The following is a 20,674-nucleotide window of genomic DNA, read 5'->3' on the forward strand; positions in this document are numbered from 1 at the left end:
ACCATATTTTATTTGTTAGAAGTGTCATTAAGTATAGCTTACATTTAGGGGGAAGAGGGTTAGACTTCATATTTTGAAGGAAGGTTGTTAAAAGTATTTGTGGGTATATTTAAACGCCACTATATAGATTAAAAAATCCAACCAAACCCAAACAAAACACCACCCTTTTACACATTCTCTTTTTATGACTCCAATATGGAAGAAAGAAGCCGTTAGGTCCAGGGAGAAGCCGTGGGTGGCAAAGGACAGCCCACTTGAACCACCTAAGGCAGGAAAATGACAACAACATATTAGAGAGTTTCAACAGCATGGGTGGCTGCACTGTGGAGTTGAGGAATCCAGACAGGCAGTCCCTAGGCTGGGAGGCTTGTCTATACTTCTGAACCAGGTATTGACCGGAGAGTGTCTGCAGTGAAGGTGGAAGTGATTTGACAGAAAAAGCACCTGCCCTGGCTGGGCCCACCCTTGTGGAGCTGTGGGAGTTCAGGGAGGCAGCCACATGGCTCATCAGGCCTTCAGGAACCTGGAGGTGCTTTGGCCAGTGCCTTCATCCAATAAATCAGGAAACTGAGGCTCAGAGGAAGAAGGGATTGCATCAGGTCACACAGTGAGTTACAGGGGATGGGGTTGTCCAGAGTTTCCTTTCTCTCTTAAGAACCACAACTCCCCCACCCAAACAAATCTACCTACATACTTTCCTCCACCCTTCTTCCTTCCTCCCTTTCTTTCTTCCTCCATTTATCTACCTACTTATGTATCTGTCATTTCATTTTTGTGAATAAATGGGAGTTTCTAGTGCTTAACCTAAAGCCTGTTGCTTACTTTTGAAAATAATGATTGGATGATTTGTCTGTTGGCATACTATATTTAGAAATAAACTTTAAGTTATTCTTCATAACAATGAAATTAATTTATATATTAAAAATCAAGTTTTGAAATTGTTTCAAAATGTAGAAAAGATTTAAGAGAATGATCAGATGGAAATGGTCAAATTTGAAGAAATTCAGGTGAAATTTTACCATAAATCAGGAGAACAACATGGTCTGAGTCTCAAACATTAGAAAATGATTTTGTTTTCTTTGTTGTCCTATCCTTTTTTCTCTGAGTATATTTGTGTATACATTTAAAACAAGGAAACAAAAAAATGAGACAACTACCATTTTTGACTAATTTTTAAATAATTTAAGTTCATTTTTCCTTTAATAAACTTCTTCATTAAATAATATATTATAATTTTAATAACTAAATATTCAGTTTCTTAAGTTTTTGTTTCAAATTCTTAATCTTCATATCAAGAAGGTAAGATACAGTGTTTCTTTCTGAAGAAAAATCTGAGTAGTGTAACAGTTGTGTTAAAATTTTTAAATTATATTAAAACACTACAAGATTTTCTGTCATTTTGTAGTATAAATATAAAAAATGTTGTTACATTGCATGTTTATTATATTTGATTATAAGTGCTTTAATTTTAGGCCTTTGAAGAAAATTTAATTGAAGCAAAGAAAGAAATTGAAGTATCACAGAGTAAATATAATGCTCTATCAATACAGTTTAATAATAAACAGACTGAACTTCTTCAAAAGGATATGGATATTACCCTGGTCAGGCAAGTATATTTTATTTTCAATTTAACATTATTGAAATGCCATTAGTCATTTGGTATGATATCATTTATGCTTATTATGAACACCCATAAAAATGATAAAATAGTCTTCTATAGGTACATGTGTTTCTGCATTGAAAAAATAGAATTATGTACACTAAACTGGGAATAATTTTGTAGGAGAATAAGTAGGGCTCACAGGATTAAGAATGCATAGGCAAGGAGTACCCTTACTTCAGTTTTTAAGGACCATGCATTTTTTCATTGTTTATTCAAGTTCCTAGCCATGTGTTAAATGATAATCATTGTTATAATCAACAATAATAAATGAGAAACAGAATTTTTAATTTTTATTTTATCATGTCCTATATAGTTCTACTTCGTGAAATATTCTTTCTACATCAACATTTTTAATTTTTTAGTACTACACATAAAGTGGAAACACTTGAAAAGGTAAACATGCTATACTTGTTTTTTTAAAGTGTTTTGAAACATGTTAATTCTACCTGTTTCTTTACTTCATAATTGCCTTGACTAGAAAATAGTGTCAGACTATAGATCAGTACAGGATTTTTGCTTGGTTAATAGACCATCTCATGACACTGAAGGTTTGTTTATAATGGTAAATGATAAAGTTAATTGTTTAAATAAAAAGTTTTTATATGAGATGGTGAAAGTGACTACCATTCTGGTATATATTTGGATAGAGTTATTCTTTCAGTAACTTTAAGTTGTTAATTTTCTTTCATTTTAGTGGGCATTGATAAGAAGGTTAAGTTAGTTAGTGCTGTATGCTGGTACTTTTTATAGTTCCATTCAGTGAAATACAGTTTTGTACATTTAAGTATACTGTTATGTTGTTTATGACATACAAACATGAGCTGTGTGCTATATTCAAGCCACACAAAGCCAGGATTGTGGAAAAATGTCCTAGGCACTCCCTTATTTGGATATGCTTTTTTGATAAACAATGAGGATGACTTAGTTCTATTTCTATATGGATTGATTTTGGGGGGATTCATAATTATTTATATATTTTATTGAATATTTAATTCATGTTATTTTTTGTATTATGAGTTATTGTAATGAACTACCTCAAGTATATTTTATTCAAAGTTAAAGTATATAAATCTTTATGCTCATATAATAATTACTTATCTCTAATACATACTGAATATCTAAACATGTTTACTGAAAAGTTGGGTATAAAAATATTAGCCAGTTGTCTAAACAAAACTTGGCTTAATAGGTAATGATTTGATAATTGAGGTGAAAATTTTGTTGGAAATTGGTTGTGAATCTGACCAAAAAGTAAGTCTTGATGGTATAGTTCTAATTTTGGTTTGGAAAATGCTTAAGTCAGAATCCTGAAATTGAATTCAGTTTGATTGCTACTTTTCCTAGGCATTTAGCAAAAGCAAGTGTAAATTACCTCTGGAGGATGAACAGAACAATTCGGATCCTAAATTTTATCTATAGTTTTGCAAAATAATGGGTATCATGTAGTCATAAGTAACAAGTATGCAGTAAGGAAAGAGTAAATATTCAAAGATATAGGAACTAAAACCAAAGGAAAAATTTCCACCTAATTATTTGTCAAAAATATAAATTTATATAGAAAATTTCATTGTTTAAATTAATGAGTTTTGCATGTTTGGTAGATATAAGGTTAGTGTTTAAAATTCAATTGCATTTTTATACTAGCGAAACAATTAGGAAATTAATTTAAAATTAATTCAGTTTATAATATATATAAAAATATGAACAGTAAATATAATTAAGGATGTATATGATCCCTATAAAGAGAACTATAATGTTATTGAGAGAAATAAAAGGTCCGATATCTGTGCAGAGATATACCAAGTTTATGGTTTGGAAGACTCATTATGATGATGATATCTGTTCTCTCCAGATATCAGATTCAGAATAATACCAACCATAGATTATCAAGGACATGATACTATTACCACCCTTAGGCCAGAAGAAAAGAAATTGTTGCCATATTGCACTGAGAAGTAGATTCTTGTGTGAGAGATTAATTCTTTGTCAAATGAATAGCTGGCAGAGGTTCTTTCAGGCTATCTCTTTATTCTGTTTTTTTTTCCCTTTACTTGCAGAGGGTTTATAATTTTGATGTAATTCCATTTGTCAATTTTAGGTATTTCCTGAGCTATTGAAGTCCTATTCAAGAAATTGTTGCTTATATGTTCTTATATGTTTTCCTCTAGTAGTTTGAGGTTTTTAGCATGAAGTCTTTGATCCATTTTGAGATTATTATTTTTTTTATACAGGGAGAGAGATAGGGATCTGATTTCAATCTTCCACATGTCAGTATCCAGTTTCCTCAGCACTATTTGTGGGAGACACTGTCTTTTCTTCAACATATGCTTTTGGCTCCTTTGTCAAGAATCAGGTGACTGTAGGTGCATAGGTTTATTCCTGATTTCTCTATTTTAGTCCATTGATCTGTGGGTTTATTTTCATGCTAGTACCATACTGTCTTTGTTACAATGGCACTATAGTATATTTTGAGTTTGGAAATTGTGATGCCTCCAGCATTTTTCTTTCTCTCAGAATTGTTTCATCAATTTGGGGTCTTTTATGCTTACATATGGGTTTTAGGATTTTTTTCTATTCCTGGGAAGAATGCTAACGGTATTTTGATGTGGATTGCATATATTCTATAGATTTCTTTTAGTAGTAAGGCCATTTTAACAATATTAATTCTTTCAGTCATTGAGTATAGAATGTCTTTCTGTCTTCTAGTATATTCTTCACTTTCTTTCCTTATTGTTTTATGCTTTTCATTGTAAAGGTATTTCACCTCTTTGGTTAAGTTTATTTCTTGGTATTTTCTTTATTTTTGTTAATGACATTGTTCTCCTGAGTTCATTGTTGATGTATAGGAAAGCTACAGATTTTTGTAGATTTATTTTGTATCCTGCTACTTTGCTGTGTTTATGTATCAGTTCTAAGAGACTTTGGCTAATTACTAAGGATTTTCTAGGCATATAATTTTTTCTTAGTTAACTTCTACATCACTTTGACCAAAATACCTAACAAGAACAGCTTATAGAAAGAGATTCACATTATTAGAAGTCTAAGTCCATAGATAACCATCTCTATTTTTCATGGTTCCAGGTGGGGCTGTTTAGCTCATTTCAGGGTCAGGAAGCAGGGTGGTAGGGATAAGGGGACACAGGGAAAATATAACCTTCTAAGGCACAAACCCAGTGACCCATCTCCTTCAGTCATGCCCACCTTTCTACAGCTATAATCCTGTCAGTCCATTTGTAGTAGGATGGACTGATAAAGTTATAGCTTTCATATCCCTTAATTTTACTTGACTATTCCTGCTTTACATGGACATTTTGGGGACACCTTACATTTAAACCATACCAAGAATAATTATGATCTGCAAATGGGGGTGATTTGACTTCCTCTCTTATTATTTATATCTATTTATTTCCCTTGCCAGATTGCTCTGGTTGGTTTCTAGTACTATAATTAATAAAAGTGGTAAGCATGAATACACTTGTTTTGTTCCTTAGTTTAAAGGAAATGCTTTCAATTTTGTCCCATTCAGTCTGATGTTGGCTACGGGTTGTTCTTATGTACCATTTATTATGTTGAGGTAGAATTCTTCTATGGCTATATTTTTTTTCTTTTTTACCAGGTATTGAACCTAGGAGCACTTAATCACTGGGCTACATCCCCAGCCCTTTATATATATTTTTTTATTTTGAGACAGAGCCTCACTCAGTTGCTTAGGAGTTTCCCTAAGTTGTTGAAGCTGGCTTTGAACTCTAAATCCTCCTAACTCAGCCTCGAAAGCTACTGAGATTACAAGTGTGTACCACCACATTTGACTGTTTTTTTTTTTTTTTAAATCATGAAGGGATGTTGAATTTTATTGAAGGTATTTTTGCGCACTTATTCAGATGATTATGTGATTTCTATCTTTGATTCTATTTATGTCATATATTACATTTATTTATTTGCATATATTGAAAAAAACCTTTCATTCCCTGGATTGAAACCAACTTGATTATGGTGTATGATTTTTTAAAATGTGATGTTGAATTTGATTTTCACTATTTTATTGAGGATTTTGTATCTGTGCTCATCAAGGAGATGGGTCTATGATTTTCTTTATTTGTTATGTCCATATCAAGTTTTGGTAACAGAATAATGCTAGCTTTGTAGAGTGAGTTTGGAAGAGTTCCTTCCCTGCCTATTTCATAAAATAATTTAAGGAACATTGATATTAGTTCTTCAAAGATCTGGTAAAATTCATCTGTGAATCCATCTGGTCTTGGCTTCTTCATTGGGAGATTTTTACTATTGCTTTAATTATATTGATTGTTATGGAGCTATTAAGGCTTTTTATATCATCTTGGTTCATGTTTCATAATATCTGTTGTTCTTTTTTCTAATTTTATTAATTTGGGTTGTCTCTTTCTTTCTTTTCGTTTGCCTAAGGGTTTATCAATGTCATTTATCTTTTCAAAGAACTAATTCTTTGTTTCATTGATTCCTTGTATTGTCCTTTTACTCTCTATTGCATTAATTTCAGCTCTGAACTTTATCACTTCTTTTTTCTTATTGATTTTTGATTCTTTTTTTCCTTGTTTTTCTCAGGCCTTTGAACCTAAAAGAATTCATTTATTTTCCATAGTTTTGATTTTGCTTATAACTGCTCTCATTATGGATTTTAATGCCATGATGGCATCTTTTTTTTCTTTTTAACTATCCTTCTTTATGTTGTCTTTTTCATTTCACACATTCAACAGATGGATGTTTTCAGATATCCTAGAAAATAGAACCTCAGTTAGGAATTAAGTATCCATTATTTACTTGGGAGCTTCAGTTACCACCAAAGTGATTGAAAGAGCAAGAATTTTAGGCATGAAGAGATAAAAAATAAACATGATGCATTATTTTGTTGTCTACTTTTTATTGATGAGCTCAGGTATACTGAATTAGCCACCCAGCTTGATTCTGTAGAGAGAAACTAGGCCCTAGAGCAATATGTCAGATGGAAGAAGATAATTTATTTGACCACTGGTTCCTTTTGTGTTTCATCTTCCATTGGTCAGAGTTCACTCATACCAAGGCCTGATAGCATTTTATCAGAGTCTGGAACTTGTATAAAGAGACTAAGCTTGCAGCATACTGTTTATCCTCAAGTGATGAGCCACATTAATTGTGTAAATTTCGCAAGCAGGAATGGTAATTCATAGGTTGAGGCAGAAAAAGGGAAAGTCTAAGAACTAGGTGAAGTGAAAGCAAATAGATACATAATATGTGTCTGATAAAACAAATATTTAATAAGAGAGAGGAAAACTATCTTAAGTACTTGGTAGCAATGAGAAAGATTCCCTGCTCTCAGACATGCCCTTACATCTTGACATCTAACTGATGTTTCAGATAGATGTAATGACTTTTTTCCCCATATTTTTTTCTAATTTCTTCAGTTGTTCCTCCCCAGGACTATACTTTTCCTTTGATTATGCACAATTAGTTTTTCTTAATATTAATTACCCATCTGTACTATTTGCTTTTTAAAATTTGTTTTCAAATGAGGAGAGATCTAGACAAATTCATTGTTTTCAAGTGGCCAGATGTATGAGTTTTGTAAAACTTGTTTGTTGCCTCCTTTGATACTAATCAAATTCTACTTTTTATATTTCCACATCAGTGTGCCCTCATCCCATCTATATTCCATAGGGTAGCATAGGGATTAAAAGAAATATATACATAAATTATGCTTCTATTCTACTTACTGAGAGTATGCCCAGAAAATTGCATGAGTTATGAGATGAAAATATAGTCTTCCTTCAGTTGAGTTCTTAATCCTCAAGTGCCTCATAATAGTACAAGCATCTTCCTATTCTTGAGTATGTTTCTTATGATTAAAGATACATATGTTTTGTTGCACTTGGTCTGTAATGTAAATAAATCTAACCCTACTGATTCCGAACCTCTAAGAAATAGTAAATATCTTCTAACATTGGAGCAGAAATGAATTTTGTCTTTTACATTATATTGAAAGATGATGTCCTTTACCTTCATCATGTCTTTTTTCCAAATGCATTTAGTTAGTTCTCCTCCTTAACATATATCTTCACTATTCTCTGATAGATGTTCTATTGCTTATATCCTTTGGTCATTTTTTCCAGTTTTATTCATGGATAATGCAGTATGTAGCATGGATTATTGCTGTGAGTTTCTTTTCCTCTCCTCTTGAATCACATTCCCTGGGAGGATCATGCCATTATTGGTTCTCTTCTTTCCCCTCCCCCATATTTGGACTATTATTTTATGCAAGTGACTATTTTTAAATAGTTGCAAAAGATGGTTTATGCAAATATGTATGGGAACAGGGGATGTGGTTGTGGTTAGAGAATATTAAATGTCCTAAACACCTAAAAAGTAGAGCTTATTTCTCCTGTATTATTTTCTACCCATTTTCAACAACTGTCTGAGGATTTATTTTGTTCATTTAAGATTGTTTATGTAAATGAATCACCAGTTTGAAGCTATAGGCACAGAGAAAAATACCATGTAAAAAATAACAGTCTCTATGCAGAGAAATCCTTGAAAAAAATTCAGCATCTATTCATGATAAAGACACTGAATGAACAAGGGATAAAAGGAACATATCTCAGCATCAAACCCCAAACCCACCTCATATTGAAAAGCTGAAAACATATGAGTAAGAACTGAAAACATTTTCTTTAAAACCCAGAACAAGAGAAAACTGTTCACCTCCTATTCAATATAGTACCAGAAATTCTAGCCAGGGTAATCAGGCAAGAGTAGGAAATAATAGGGACAAAAATGAGAAAGGAATAAGTCAAAATATCATTGTTTTGGAAAATATGATCCTGTACATAGAAGATTCAAAAAGTTCCACCAGAAAATTGCCAGAGTTAATAAACAAATTCTAAGAACTATCAGTTTACAAAATCAAAATAGCTTTCTTATACACCAGTGGTAATTCTGTGAAGGTAATCAGGAAAACACTTTCTTTCATAGTAGCCTCAAAAACAAGAGAAAACAACAACAGAATCCTCAATCTCAACAGCAACAACAGCAAGAAAACATCTCTAGGAATAAATCTAAATAAATTTATTTAGATTTATTTAAATTTAAATAAAAAAGGAGGTAAGAAGACTTCTGCAATGAAAACTACAAAACTTTCAAGAAAGAAGTCAAAGAAGACACAAAGATTTTCAAAAGTAATATACAGATTCAATATAATCTCTATCAAATTACCTATGACATTCTTGATAGAACTGGAAAAAAAAAGTCTTAAAATGCATTTTGAAGAATGAAACAGTCAAATAGGCAAAGCAATTCTGTGCCAATAGAAGCAATGCTACAGCCATCATAGTAGCTGGCTTGAAATTATACTACAGAGACATAATCACAAAAACTGCATGGTACTGACATAGACAGACAACAGACCAAATACACAGAATAGAAGACACAGAGAGAAACCAAGAAGATACAGTAATGTGATCCTTGACAAAGGTGTCTAAAACATACATTGAATAAAAATCAGCCTTTTAAATAATTGGTGCTGAGAAAACTGGTTATCCTTATATAAAGAATGAGAGACTAGATTTTTATCTCTCACCCTACACAAAAGTCAGCTCAAAGTGGATCAAAGGCCTCAAAATTAGACCAGAAACTATGCAACTCCTAGGAGAAAATGTAGGATTAACACTCCAACATATAGGTATAGGGCTTGACTTTCTCAAAAGGCCCCCCAAAGCTTAGGAAATAATACCAAGAGTTAATAAATGGAGTCGCATAAAAATAAAAGCTTCCACAAGCAAAATAAACAATTAAGAATGTGAAAAGAGAACTTACATAATAGGAAAAAAATCATTGCTGGCTACTCTTCCTCCAGGATTAATATGCAGAATATATACAGAACTCAAAGAACTTAAGAACCCCCTGCATCCCCCCCCAAAAAAACCCTACCAATAATCCAGTTAATAAATGGACAAAAAAATTAAACAGACATTTCTCAAGAGAAATACAAATGGCCAACAAATATGAAAAAATGTTCAACATTGTTAGCAATTAGCGAAATGCAAAATAAAATTACATTGAGATTCCATCTCATTGCAGTCAGAATGGCAACCATCAAGTTTACAAACAATAGGACTGGGGATATAGTTCAGTGGTAGAGTACTTGCCTAATAGGCATGATACTGTGGGTTCAATACCCAGAGCTGAAAAAATCAAACAAACAAAACCAAAACCAAACCAAAACAGACAGACAAACAAAAAAACCCCACAATAATAAATTCTGGAGAGCATGTGGAGAAAAAGGAACACATTTACACTGTTGGTGGGATTGTAAATTAGTTTATCCATTTTGGATATCAGTATGGAGGTTCCTCAAAAGAATAGGAATGGAACCCCTATATGCCTCAGCTATACCACTCCTCAGTATTTATCCTAAAGAATCACTGTCAGCATTGTTTAGTGCTACATGCATACACATTGAGAGCAGCACAAATTATTATAGTCAAACTATGGAATCAGACTAAATACTCATCAATGAATGAAAGGATAAAGATGTGGTATGTTTTATTGAACCATAAAGAAGAATGAATTATGTCATCTTCTAGAAAATGGATGGAACTTGAAACCAAGCAAAATAGGGAAAACTCAGAAAGTTGGGGGTTGTATGTTTCTCCTCATGTATGGAGTCAAACAGGAAAAAAGAAAAGAAAGATGTTGGGTGTGGGGAGGAATCTCATGAAAATTGAGGGGAGAAAATAGAGTAATATGACCAGGGGGAGGCAGGAGGAGAGGGAAAGGAGAAATACTGGGGATGATATTAGTCCAATTAAATAGTTCTATTGTGTGTATGTGTAAACTTCTAACATTGAATCCCCCATTATATAGAACAATAATGTACCAATAAAAAAATGGGAAAATATAAAATGAAAATGTACCTTGTTTTCCCCTGTCTTCCTTTACACACCCTAAATCTTTACTTTATGGAAGTCCAAAGTTCTTGATGTGGCCTATGTGTACCTTTCAGCTTCCATCTTATCCTCTTGTTTCCACTTCAAGCATTAAGAGTCTTTAACACACATTTATCATCTCTATAAAAAAAGAAAAAATACCCCAATCTCCAAAATATATAATATAAAGTGTATTTTGATGAAATATATATCTAAAAATTTCTCTCTTCAGATTGAATACATAAAATAATTTTCAATTTTGTATGAGCTGTATCACACAGTATTAACTACCCCAGAATTCTCTGGAAATGTTTATACTGGAGATATGGTTCTCCTGGACCTTTTGTGCCATCATTACCACCACTAGTTTATTTGTCCTCCTGCTTACCAGTTTTACCTTTGTGACTTGGAAGGACTAGTTTTCCCTTGTCTTGCTTTTGTTTGTTCTGACTTTCTTGTCTCATTATCTTCTTCAGTTTGGATTAGAGGAATCATAGGAATCCCAGCCAGGCCCCTGAGATTAGAAACTAGAACTGACAGTGTTGTTTAAGGAACTCTTGTTTGAAAATGAAAGCTATTTTTTGGGGGGGATTTAAAAAATATATTAAATTTTTGTATAATATAAAATGGATGGTTGGGTTACTGTTTCTTCAAAACTATATGATAACTACAGTTGACAACAGTATTTACCAATTCTTGGAACTGAAGTGTTAACTTAATTTCAGTAAGAAGGTGGTTCTATGACTATATATCCAGGATTTTTATTGCTATTAAGCTATAAAAGAAAATTGATAAGTATTTGCCTTTGAAAGTTATAGTAGTTCTATCAATACTTTCTAGGTATATGTGATAAATATTAAATACTTTATATATTATTTCTTTTATTAATAAGTTTGCCTTCAGTAAAAAACAGTAGATGAAAAACAGGAAGCTGATCTATAACCTTAGATGAACACAATTATTTAACTGAGATGATTTTTATTTGTGCTTCTTTCTGTTTATTGCTTACTTTGCACAGGAAAGAATTGCAGGAGCTGCAAAATCTTTACAAACAGAACAGTGCACATACAGCACAGCAAGCAGAGCTGATCCAGCAGCTTCAGGTTCTCAATTTGGACACACAAAAAGTACTGAAAAATCAGGAAGATGCCCATACAGCTGAAAGTATATCATACCAAAAAGTATGCTTTTATTTAGTTATAAAATATAAATTTATAGATATGAACATGGGGGAATGCATTACTTTAAAATTTTTTTTTAAATTTAGCATTTTTTAAATTTAGCATTTCTGTATTACTCCCTTTTATATATATTTTTTCTTTTCCATATTCACAATGAAATACGTGAAGTTCAACTGGGTAATATTTAATATTTTGTCAGTTTGTTCATGGTTATTAGAATGGAATTATTTATAATATAGATATAGCTTTATTCCATAGCTTATTGTATTTATAAATTTTGACATATACTATGAAACTTGTAGGGGTATAACCCCTAAACTGGAAAGGATTTGGGGAGTAGAACTACTCAGTATTCTGCTATGAGAAATTAATCAAATGTTATTCTAGTTTATGATCTATGACAGACTTTTATAATAAAATTTGTACAGTATGTTATTGGCAGATCTGCACAAACACAAAGGGGAATGCTGAGGAGATCTTCAGGATCAATAATTTTCAAGGATTTTTCCTCTTTATTTTGTATGTTTCTTTTAGTAGTCATTTTACTTTACTGTTGTTTCAGGAGCCCCTTAAGTAGGTGTACCCAACTATTTAGTTAGGATAACTGAGTCAGCAGCAGTAAGTTTCAAAAAATTGTTTTCTCTCATATATTTTGCATAATTGGCTAAATTATTTATATGAATAGTTTATATATGGATTAACACTATGAGAGCAATGTTATTTCCTTTAATATTTGAAGCTGGTGACATTTTAAGAGTTTAACTAATAAAATCCATTTTGTTTCTACAAATTGGATCTTTTTTCTTTTAGCATGATGAAAACCTAATCTCTATAATTAACACAGAATAAGTAATTTCATTATGTAACATTAAACACGTTTTTATTTTATTATTTTGTTGTTGTTTGTTTTCTTAAACATAATTTTAAATGATGTTTTCATACAGTGGTTTTTAGTAATATTCTGTGTTGTATTCAAGTTTTCCCAAGGACATAAATGATACTGAACTGGAGGGTAGAGCCTATCTCTCTGCTTCAGTTAAAGCAGTTCTATCTTTTTATTTTATATGATGAAGTTACCCCCTGTGCTTTTGTTTCTACACCAGGCTCCATTGCTAAATGATTTGAAAATTTACACTTTATGCGTAACTTAGGTTTTACTTTTTACTCAACATTTGTTACCATTGATAATTCTTTCTTGAAATCCTTTTTTATTTTGTTGTTGTTCATTTCCTAGCTTCCAATGCACTACAGTACTGTGATTTTCTTCCTTCAGTCCTGTTACTTTTTATTTTCTTTTTTGGTCCTTCCTAGTCTTTATCTCATGTGTTAAAATGTCTCAGACCTCAGTTGTCATATCTGGTTTTCTTTTCCTGTTTAAACTCACATCCTAGATGATTTTATCCAATCACTTATGCTTTCAAAATCGTACTGTGTTCTGGGGAAAACTTGTCTACTTTGAATGTCTTCCTAAATCTTTAGGAAGGAGTATATCTACTTGCTTACTCAGTAATCTCTTTGCTTTGATGCCTAATGGACTTCTCACTCTCAACATGTTCAAAACTAACTTTTCTGCTTTGTCTTAACACATGTCCAGAATTCTATTTCCTATCAATCCTTCTGTCACCATTCTAGCCATGTCACTATCATGCATTATAACAGTAAGTTGCCACTTGTTTTCTTTACTCTGATTTCATGCCTTTGAGTAAACTCTCAACACATATCAAGATATTCTTCCTAAAACTTAGCATATCAAATGTGGTTATTCCTCTTTTCTCTCCATTGTTTTCCCAGTACATACAAAGTAAAACCCTGTGTGATGCTAAACTTTTTCTTGTGTTTATTTGCTCCAATTTAGCTATATTAACCTTATTTTTGTTCCTTGTACATACCAGGTATTTCTTCAGCCTCAAGGTCTTTGAGCTTGCTTCCAGTGCCTGAACCCCTCACATCCCATTGTCAGCAAAGATACCATCTACTTACTAAATTTGAGAGACAGAACTATTATTTTCTTGCTTGTATAACTTGTTCTAACTTAAATCATTATCTCAATAATTTTGAAGCTTTCCCACTAGTATTATGTTTTTCTCCTACAAGAAACATGAGAAATATCTAAGTGGTGGAAATGTATTGTTATGAATATTATTGAGGCAGATAAAAAGCCAAAAAGTACAAATTAAGATCTGCTGCTTTGAAAAATTGGCTTACTTTTCCTTTCTTTAGTCTATTTTTTGTCCTCCATTTCTCAACATTGAATTTCATTTTTCTTTTTGTTTGTTCCTCAGACATTACTTCTGCACTGTGTGTGCATGCATATGTTTGTAAAATTTATTGATATTTAACTTAATTATTACTCTGAAATTGTAGTTCTCACTATATTATTTTAATGTATTTATAGTAAATCATAATTTTCATAATGTTTGCATTAATATCCTCAAATTAACTCAATTCAGAATTCTTTTTTATTATTTATACTTTATAAATTTTGCCTGCAGTCAGGAGACATTACAATTCTTTTTTGTTTGATAGTTTAGATATAAGTAGTTACTAATAAAAACAGAATCTTTGACAATTCCATTTCCCAAAGGCAAATATTATTAACACTTTGAATATTTACTTTCAGCTTTCAAGTAAATTTTAATGTATCTGTAAACATACTAAAAATGTCTTCTACTAGCTGAATACATGGTTCATGCCTATAATGCCAGCTAAGACAGAAGGATTGCCAGTTTGAGGCCAGCCTGGGCAACCTAGCAAGTCTCTGTCTCAAAAACACAAAGTTCTGGGGATATATTCAATGGTAGAGCAACAGTGGGTTCATTGCATAGTACTGCAACAACAATAACAAAGTAGCAAAATATTATATTAAAAGCTATGACATAATTATTTTGGAAATAATAATTTATTTAACCATTTTACAATATCAATTATAATTTAAAAATTTCACTATTATAATGAACTTGGAGTAAACATCTCTTTGTTATTATTAGTTCAGACTCTTAGTAATTATTAGAATGTATTGAACATAGACACAGATGCAGACACACACACACACACATATACACATGCACACACTCAAACCCACCCACTCAGGAAAGTGGTCTTTTTATGAAGAAGTTAGTAACATCATATTAACAGTGTGTAATTCACTTTTAATTGGGTCATAAATGAAAATAAAATGTTTAAATTATTAAATAAGGCGGCTCAGGGGATTGTGGAGTTTGAAGGGAACCTGTTTGCCACATGATCAGTAAATATTAAATTATTCAGTTTTAAGGAGTTGTATAGTATGGTATATATCACTTTGGGTGTATATATCACTTTGGGTGATGCAATGTTAAAAGCATAAATGCTTATCTTAATGCTTATAGTGTCTTAAAGCTTAACAGGGATATTTCTATATGGATTTAAATATTATTCTTGTTCACTTAATTTTTACCTGAGGGGGTAAATTAGTCTTGATAGTATAATAAGAAGGAAAAATTAAGAATATAACTGCTAGAATTAGAAATTGAAGTTTACCCCAAAGGCTGATGTGATATGACTTGGTTGATTCCTGTGGCAGTATTGGAAGGAGGTGGAAGCTGAAGGAGATTTCACCTTTAGGAGACGGGGCCTAGTGGAAGGAAGTTTGGTTATTGGGGTTATGCTCTTGAAGGAGATATTTGGTCTTCAGCCTCTGTCTCTCAGTTTTCTTTCAGGCTATCATTAAGTGGACAGGATTCTTCTATCCATGCTGTGGTATCCTTGACAATGGCCCAAAAGCAATTGGACTAAGCATCCATGAAAGCAATCCTTGAAACTGTGAGCCAAAATAAATCTTTCTTCCTCAATAAGTTGATTTTTCCAGGTGTTTTAATCATGTAACAACAAAGTTGACTGATACAGATATTTGGTACCAACAAGAGGGGTCCTTGATGTGACCAATAGGCAGTGTTCAGAATCTTTTGAAATAGGTTTGCAGGAGGAGTTTGGGAAAGTTTGGAGAGCTGTGTTAGAAAAATCCTAGAGTGCTGTAAATGGAGCTTAATGGGTGACTCTGCTGGAGGCTCCAAGACCAGAATACTGATAGAAATGAGGACATTAAAGGCTATGTTGATGAGGTTCAGATGAATATGAGGACTCTATTGGGAAATGGAATACAGACTGTGCATGTTATGTTCTAGCAAATAACTTGTCCACATTTTGTTTATGCCCTGAGATTTTGTGTGAGACTGAGTTTAAAGGTGATAGACTTATTTATGTGGCAGAGGAAATTTCAAGGAGGCATAGCATTCATGCAACAGCATAGTTATTACTGGCTGATTTTAGCTAAGTATGCAATGAAAATTGGGAGCAAAATAAGACTGAAAAAAATTGGAAAAACTTGCAGTTTGGCAAGAAAAGAAGTGCATTTACAGTTTTGGCCAAGTGAGTATAGATATTAATACCATTAAAATGAAGCCAAGTATTTTGCATCAGTACAATAACAAAGATGCCTTAAGGGCATCTCAGGAATCAGCAAGAACCTACCAATTGAAGACCCAAGTGTGTAAAGGTATAAATTCCTTTTAAAGGTCTTTCATTTGAGAAGGTGGCCCTGGGTATCCTGTTTATATAGGGTCACCTAGGCAATTGTTTTCCTGGGTGTTGTTTCCCCATATTCAGCCATAAAGTCATACAGAGGCAAAGCATTACAACCCTGGTTCAAGTAGGCTTGACTAACACCTGTTGCTGGTAGCAAATGGAGGCATTATTCCCACGATGTTAGTTTGAGCAGGTATTTAGAAAGCAAGAGTTATAGGGTCAGGGAGTCTTTCACCAAGATTTCAAAGAAAAGCATACAGAAATCAGGAAGTATATGGTATGGTCAGAGTTCTTGCAAGCAGTCCCTGACAGGGCAGTGTGTAAAGCTGTGAGAGTGAAGCTAGTGGAGACCCAAGACAATTAGAGATGCCAAGCATGTGGAACGCCCTTTGAGGGAAGCTGCAGGCACCAAACCAAAACAGTCCAAGACCGTGGCCATGTGGGCTGCAGCTGACAAGATAATAGGATCATATCATACACTATGTGACCTAGATGCAGATATGAGACAATGGGATTTAATGTTTGCCTACTGGGTTTTAGTCTTAGTTTGATCCTTCCCCATTCTTTCTATAACCCTTTTCCTAATGTTTGGAATACAGATGTTACCCTGTGTCTTTCCTACCATTGTGTATTGGAAATATGTAACTTTCTTTTTGATTTTTATGGGAACTTACAGATGAGTTTTCCTTGAGTTTCAGAGGAGATTTTGTACTTGGACTTCAGTGCTGGCAGTGTTAAGACTCTAGGGACTAGTGGAGATGGACTGAATGCATTTTGCATTCTGACATTGGCATGAGCTTTTGTGTCCCAGGGAAAGAATGGTATAAAGGCTCATATAATAAAGGCTTGGTTGTCAGCCTGTGGAAATATTTGTATGTGGTAGAACCTTTAGAAGATATTGAAAGAGGATACCATGGTTATTTGAACCCTAACCCCTTCCTCTCACTTTGCTTTCCTACTGGTCTGAGCTGAACAGGTTTCTTTTACTACAGACTTCCATCATGATGTACACCCTCACAACCATAAGCCCATAAGCAACCATGGACTGAAAGCTTTGAAACTGTGAGCCAAAATAAAATTTCCTGTGTAAAATTTGATTTTCTCAGGTGTTTTGTCATAGCAATGAAGAAGCTAACAAGTGAGGAAACCTTCCATCTAGATCACAACCGTATATAAAATAAATAGTGTAAAAAATGTATACTATAAGCCAGAGAAAACCTGTCTTTCCATTTACATGCATCTTTTCAGAACAGTTTTTTTTTTTTTTTTTCTTGCTTTGACCAGAAGACCTAGAAAAGCAACATAGAGGAGTAAGTTTGGGATTAATGGTTTCAGAGGTCTCAGTCTATAGATGTCCAATTCAATTGCTCTGGGCCACAGGAGAGGCAGAACATCAAGGCAGAAGGGTGTGGTAGAGCAAAGCAACTCAGGACATGAAAGCAGAAGAGAGAGCTCTTCTCATCAGGGCCAAAATATATACCCCAAAGGCACTCTCCCAGTGACCCACCTAGCTATACTCTACCTGCCTAGAGTTACCACCCATTTAATCCCTTGAAGTAGATTAATGAATTGATTGCTAGGGCTTTCATAACCCAATCATTTCACATTTAAACTTTCTTGCATTATCTAACACAATGCAAATTTGGGGGGACACCTCAAATCTAAACCACAACAACAATATCATGTAAACTGAGGTAAAAAGGCAAGCCACCCTAAGTAACCATTTAGTTTTAACAGTGAACTCTTATTTATTTTATTGTTTATCATGTCTTTGTAGTTAAGCTTTTGTTTCTTTATTTGCATGTCACACTAACCCTTTGTGAAACCATTATTATTTATTATTATAATAATTACTATTTTTGTTTTATAAATCAGATATCTGAGGGTTAGACTATTGTTTACATTCAAACAACTACCTTTGTAGAATTTAAATCTCATTAATAAATTTAAACTTTATTTTAAGGCCCACAATATAAGTTTATTTTTACCTGTAATAATATGATCTTATCCTGAAAGGATTCAGTTAAACAAATTCTACAAGTTGCATGTGGAATTCTCATCAACATTCTTTCAATATTAAATAACCTTTAATGTTACACAATTTACCCTGATATCTGAATTGTTATTATGAAGAATCCATTGTGTTTGTTTATTTATTTATTTATTTATTTATTGGTGAAAGAGTATACCATATTAATATATTCTGTGAAAGGGGACTCCATCATTACTCTATTATTTTCTCTGATTGCATAAATTTGATTTGTTTTTAAAATTTGGCTACAACATTCACCTTCTGCAGATTTTTACTAAACTTCTCCCCATCCATTGCCCCAAAAATGTATTGGTTATAGAGTGCAGGATTTTAATATTTGGGAATGATACACTGTGATTATTTTCATGTGTGTTTAGACTTCCATTGTTCATTTACATCAAATTTTTCATTCTGATCCTAGATTATTTTACTTAAATATTGTGTTATGTAGTTTTTGTTTTGTTTTGTTTTTGGTCATTATGACCAAAAGACCTGATAGGAACAACTAAGAGGAGGAAAAGTTTGTTTTGGCTTAAGATTTCAGAGGTATTAATTCATTGTCAACTGACTCCAGTGCTCTGGGCCCATGATGGGGCAGAACATCATGGTGGAAGGGCATGGTGGAGGAAAGATATCAGCTCAAGGCAGCTGAGAAGCAGAAGAGAGCATGAAGATCTAGGGTAAATAAAAAATCCATAAGGCACACTACCAGTGACCTACTTCCTTCAACCAGGCTTCACCTTCCTACATTTACCACCCAGTAATTCATTCAAATTATGAATCTATTAAATGAATTAATCCAGTGATTAGGTTATGACTTCCATAATCATTTCACCTCCTCAATTAACAGGAGCTTTTAATGGATGACTCATAGCCAAACCATAATGTCTTTATTCTTATATTTATCTAGGGTTTTCCCAGTGTATTTGAATAGTCTAGTAATTCATGCAATGAGATTAAACTGATTACTTTAAAATATTTTCACATAGGTTAATTTTAGTATTTCCAAAATTTTATTTGGAGTTTGGATGTGAGGCTCAGGTGAGTTGAATCAAAGAATTATATTAACAGTTTTGTTCTCAATTATTATTATGCTTAGTTCTTCAAGAGTTAGATATTTATATATTTATTGATTTATTGTTAATTGCTGTTTTATAGATAGTCATAAAAGTGGAATTCACTGTGGAATATTTATATATACACATAGCATAATTTTGTCAGATTCCTCATTTCCTCCTCTTTGCTGACCTTCCTCCCTCCCCCTCCACTTCATTCTTCTCCACTGACAGTCCCTCTATCTAGCTTCTGCAAATTAGAGAAAATATTTGATCCTTGATTTTCTGAATCTGGTTTATTTCACTGAGCATGATGTTTTCCAATTCTATTCATTTACTGGCAAACACCATAATCCATTCTTCTTTATGTCTGAGTAAAACTACATTATGTATGTGGCTTGTTTTCTTAATCCATTCATTTGTTGAGAGGTACCTGAGCTGGTTCTATATGTCGGCTATTGTGAGTTGTGCTGTTATAAACAGCGATGTTCCTGTATTACTGAAGACTGCAGATTTTATTTCTTTTGGATACGTGCTGAGGAATGGGATAGAAGGGTCATGTGGTGGTTCCATTTCTTTGTTTCTTTTTTTTTTTTTTTGATACTGGGAATTGAACCTTGAGAGATATTCAACCACTGAGCCACATCCCCAGCCTTATTTTGTATTTTATTTAGAGACAGGGTCTCACTAAATGCTTAGTGCCTCACCATTGCGGATCTTCCTATCTCAGCCTCCTGAGCTGCTGGGATTACAGGTGTGCACCACTATGCCTGGCTTTTTTATTTTTACTTTTTTTTTTCGTATCAGGGATTGATCCCAGGGGAATTTAACAACTGAGCCACCTCCCCAGCCCTTTCTAAAATATTTTGTTTAGAGACAGGGTCTCGCTGAGTTGCTTGGTGCCTCATTTGGTTGTTGAGAAGGGCTTTGAACTCTTAACTCTACCTCAGCCTTGCAAGTAGCTGGGATTACAGGTGTGCGCCACCATGCCTGTCTCATTCCTAATTTTATAAGGAATCTCCATACTGTTTTCCAGAGTGTTTGTGATAATTTATGGTCCCATTGACAGTGTGAGAGTACCATTTTTCCTCACATCCTCACCAACATTTGTTATTACTTATATTCTTAATAATTGCTATTTTAACTAGAACAAGTAGACATTTTTGTAGTTTCAATTTGTTTCCCTAATTGCTTTTTTATATGTTTGGTGGCCATTTGTGTTTTTTTTCTTACGAGAAACATTTGCT

At 33.1% G+C, this 20,674-nt stretch overlaps 1 protein-coding gene across 2 annotated transcripts in view; it reads left to right on the forward strand.

Moving 5' to 3' along the window:
• Nucleotides 1-20,674, forward strand: part of Cntln (centlein) — a 291,783-nt gene that overhangs the window by 85,946 nt on the left and 185,163 nt on the right. For both annotated transcript variants that reach the window (XM_026397573.2, XM_026397574.2), the window contains exons 6-7: nucleotides 1,473-1,606; nucleotides 11,615-11,777. In XM_026397573.2, the coding sequence (XP_026253358.2) occupies nucleotides 1,473-1,606; nucleotides 11,615-11,777 (297 nt within the window). The remainder of the gene's footprint in view (nucleotides 1-1,472; nucleotides 1,607-11,614; nucleotides 11,778-20,674) is intronic.

Source organism: Urocitellus parryii, chromosome 4 (genome assembly GCF_045843805.1).
Source record: "Urocitellus parryii isolate mUroPar1 chromosome 4, mUroPar1.hap1, whole genome shotgun sequence".
NCBI lineage: Eukaryota > Metazoa > Chordata > Mammalia > Rodentia > Sciuridae > Urocitellus > Urocitellus parryii.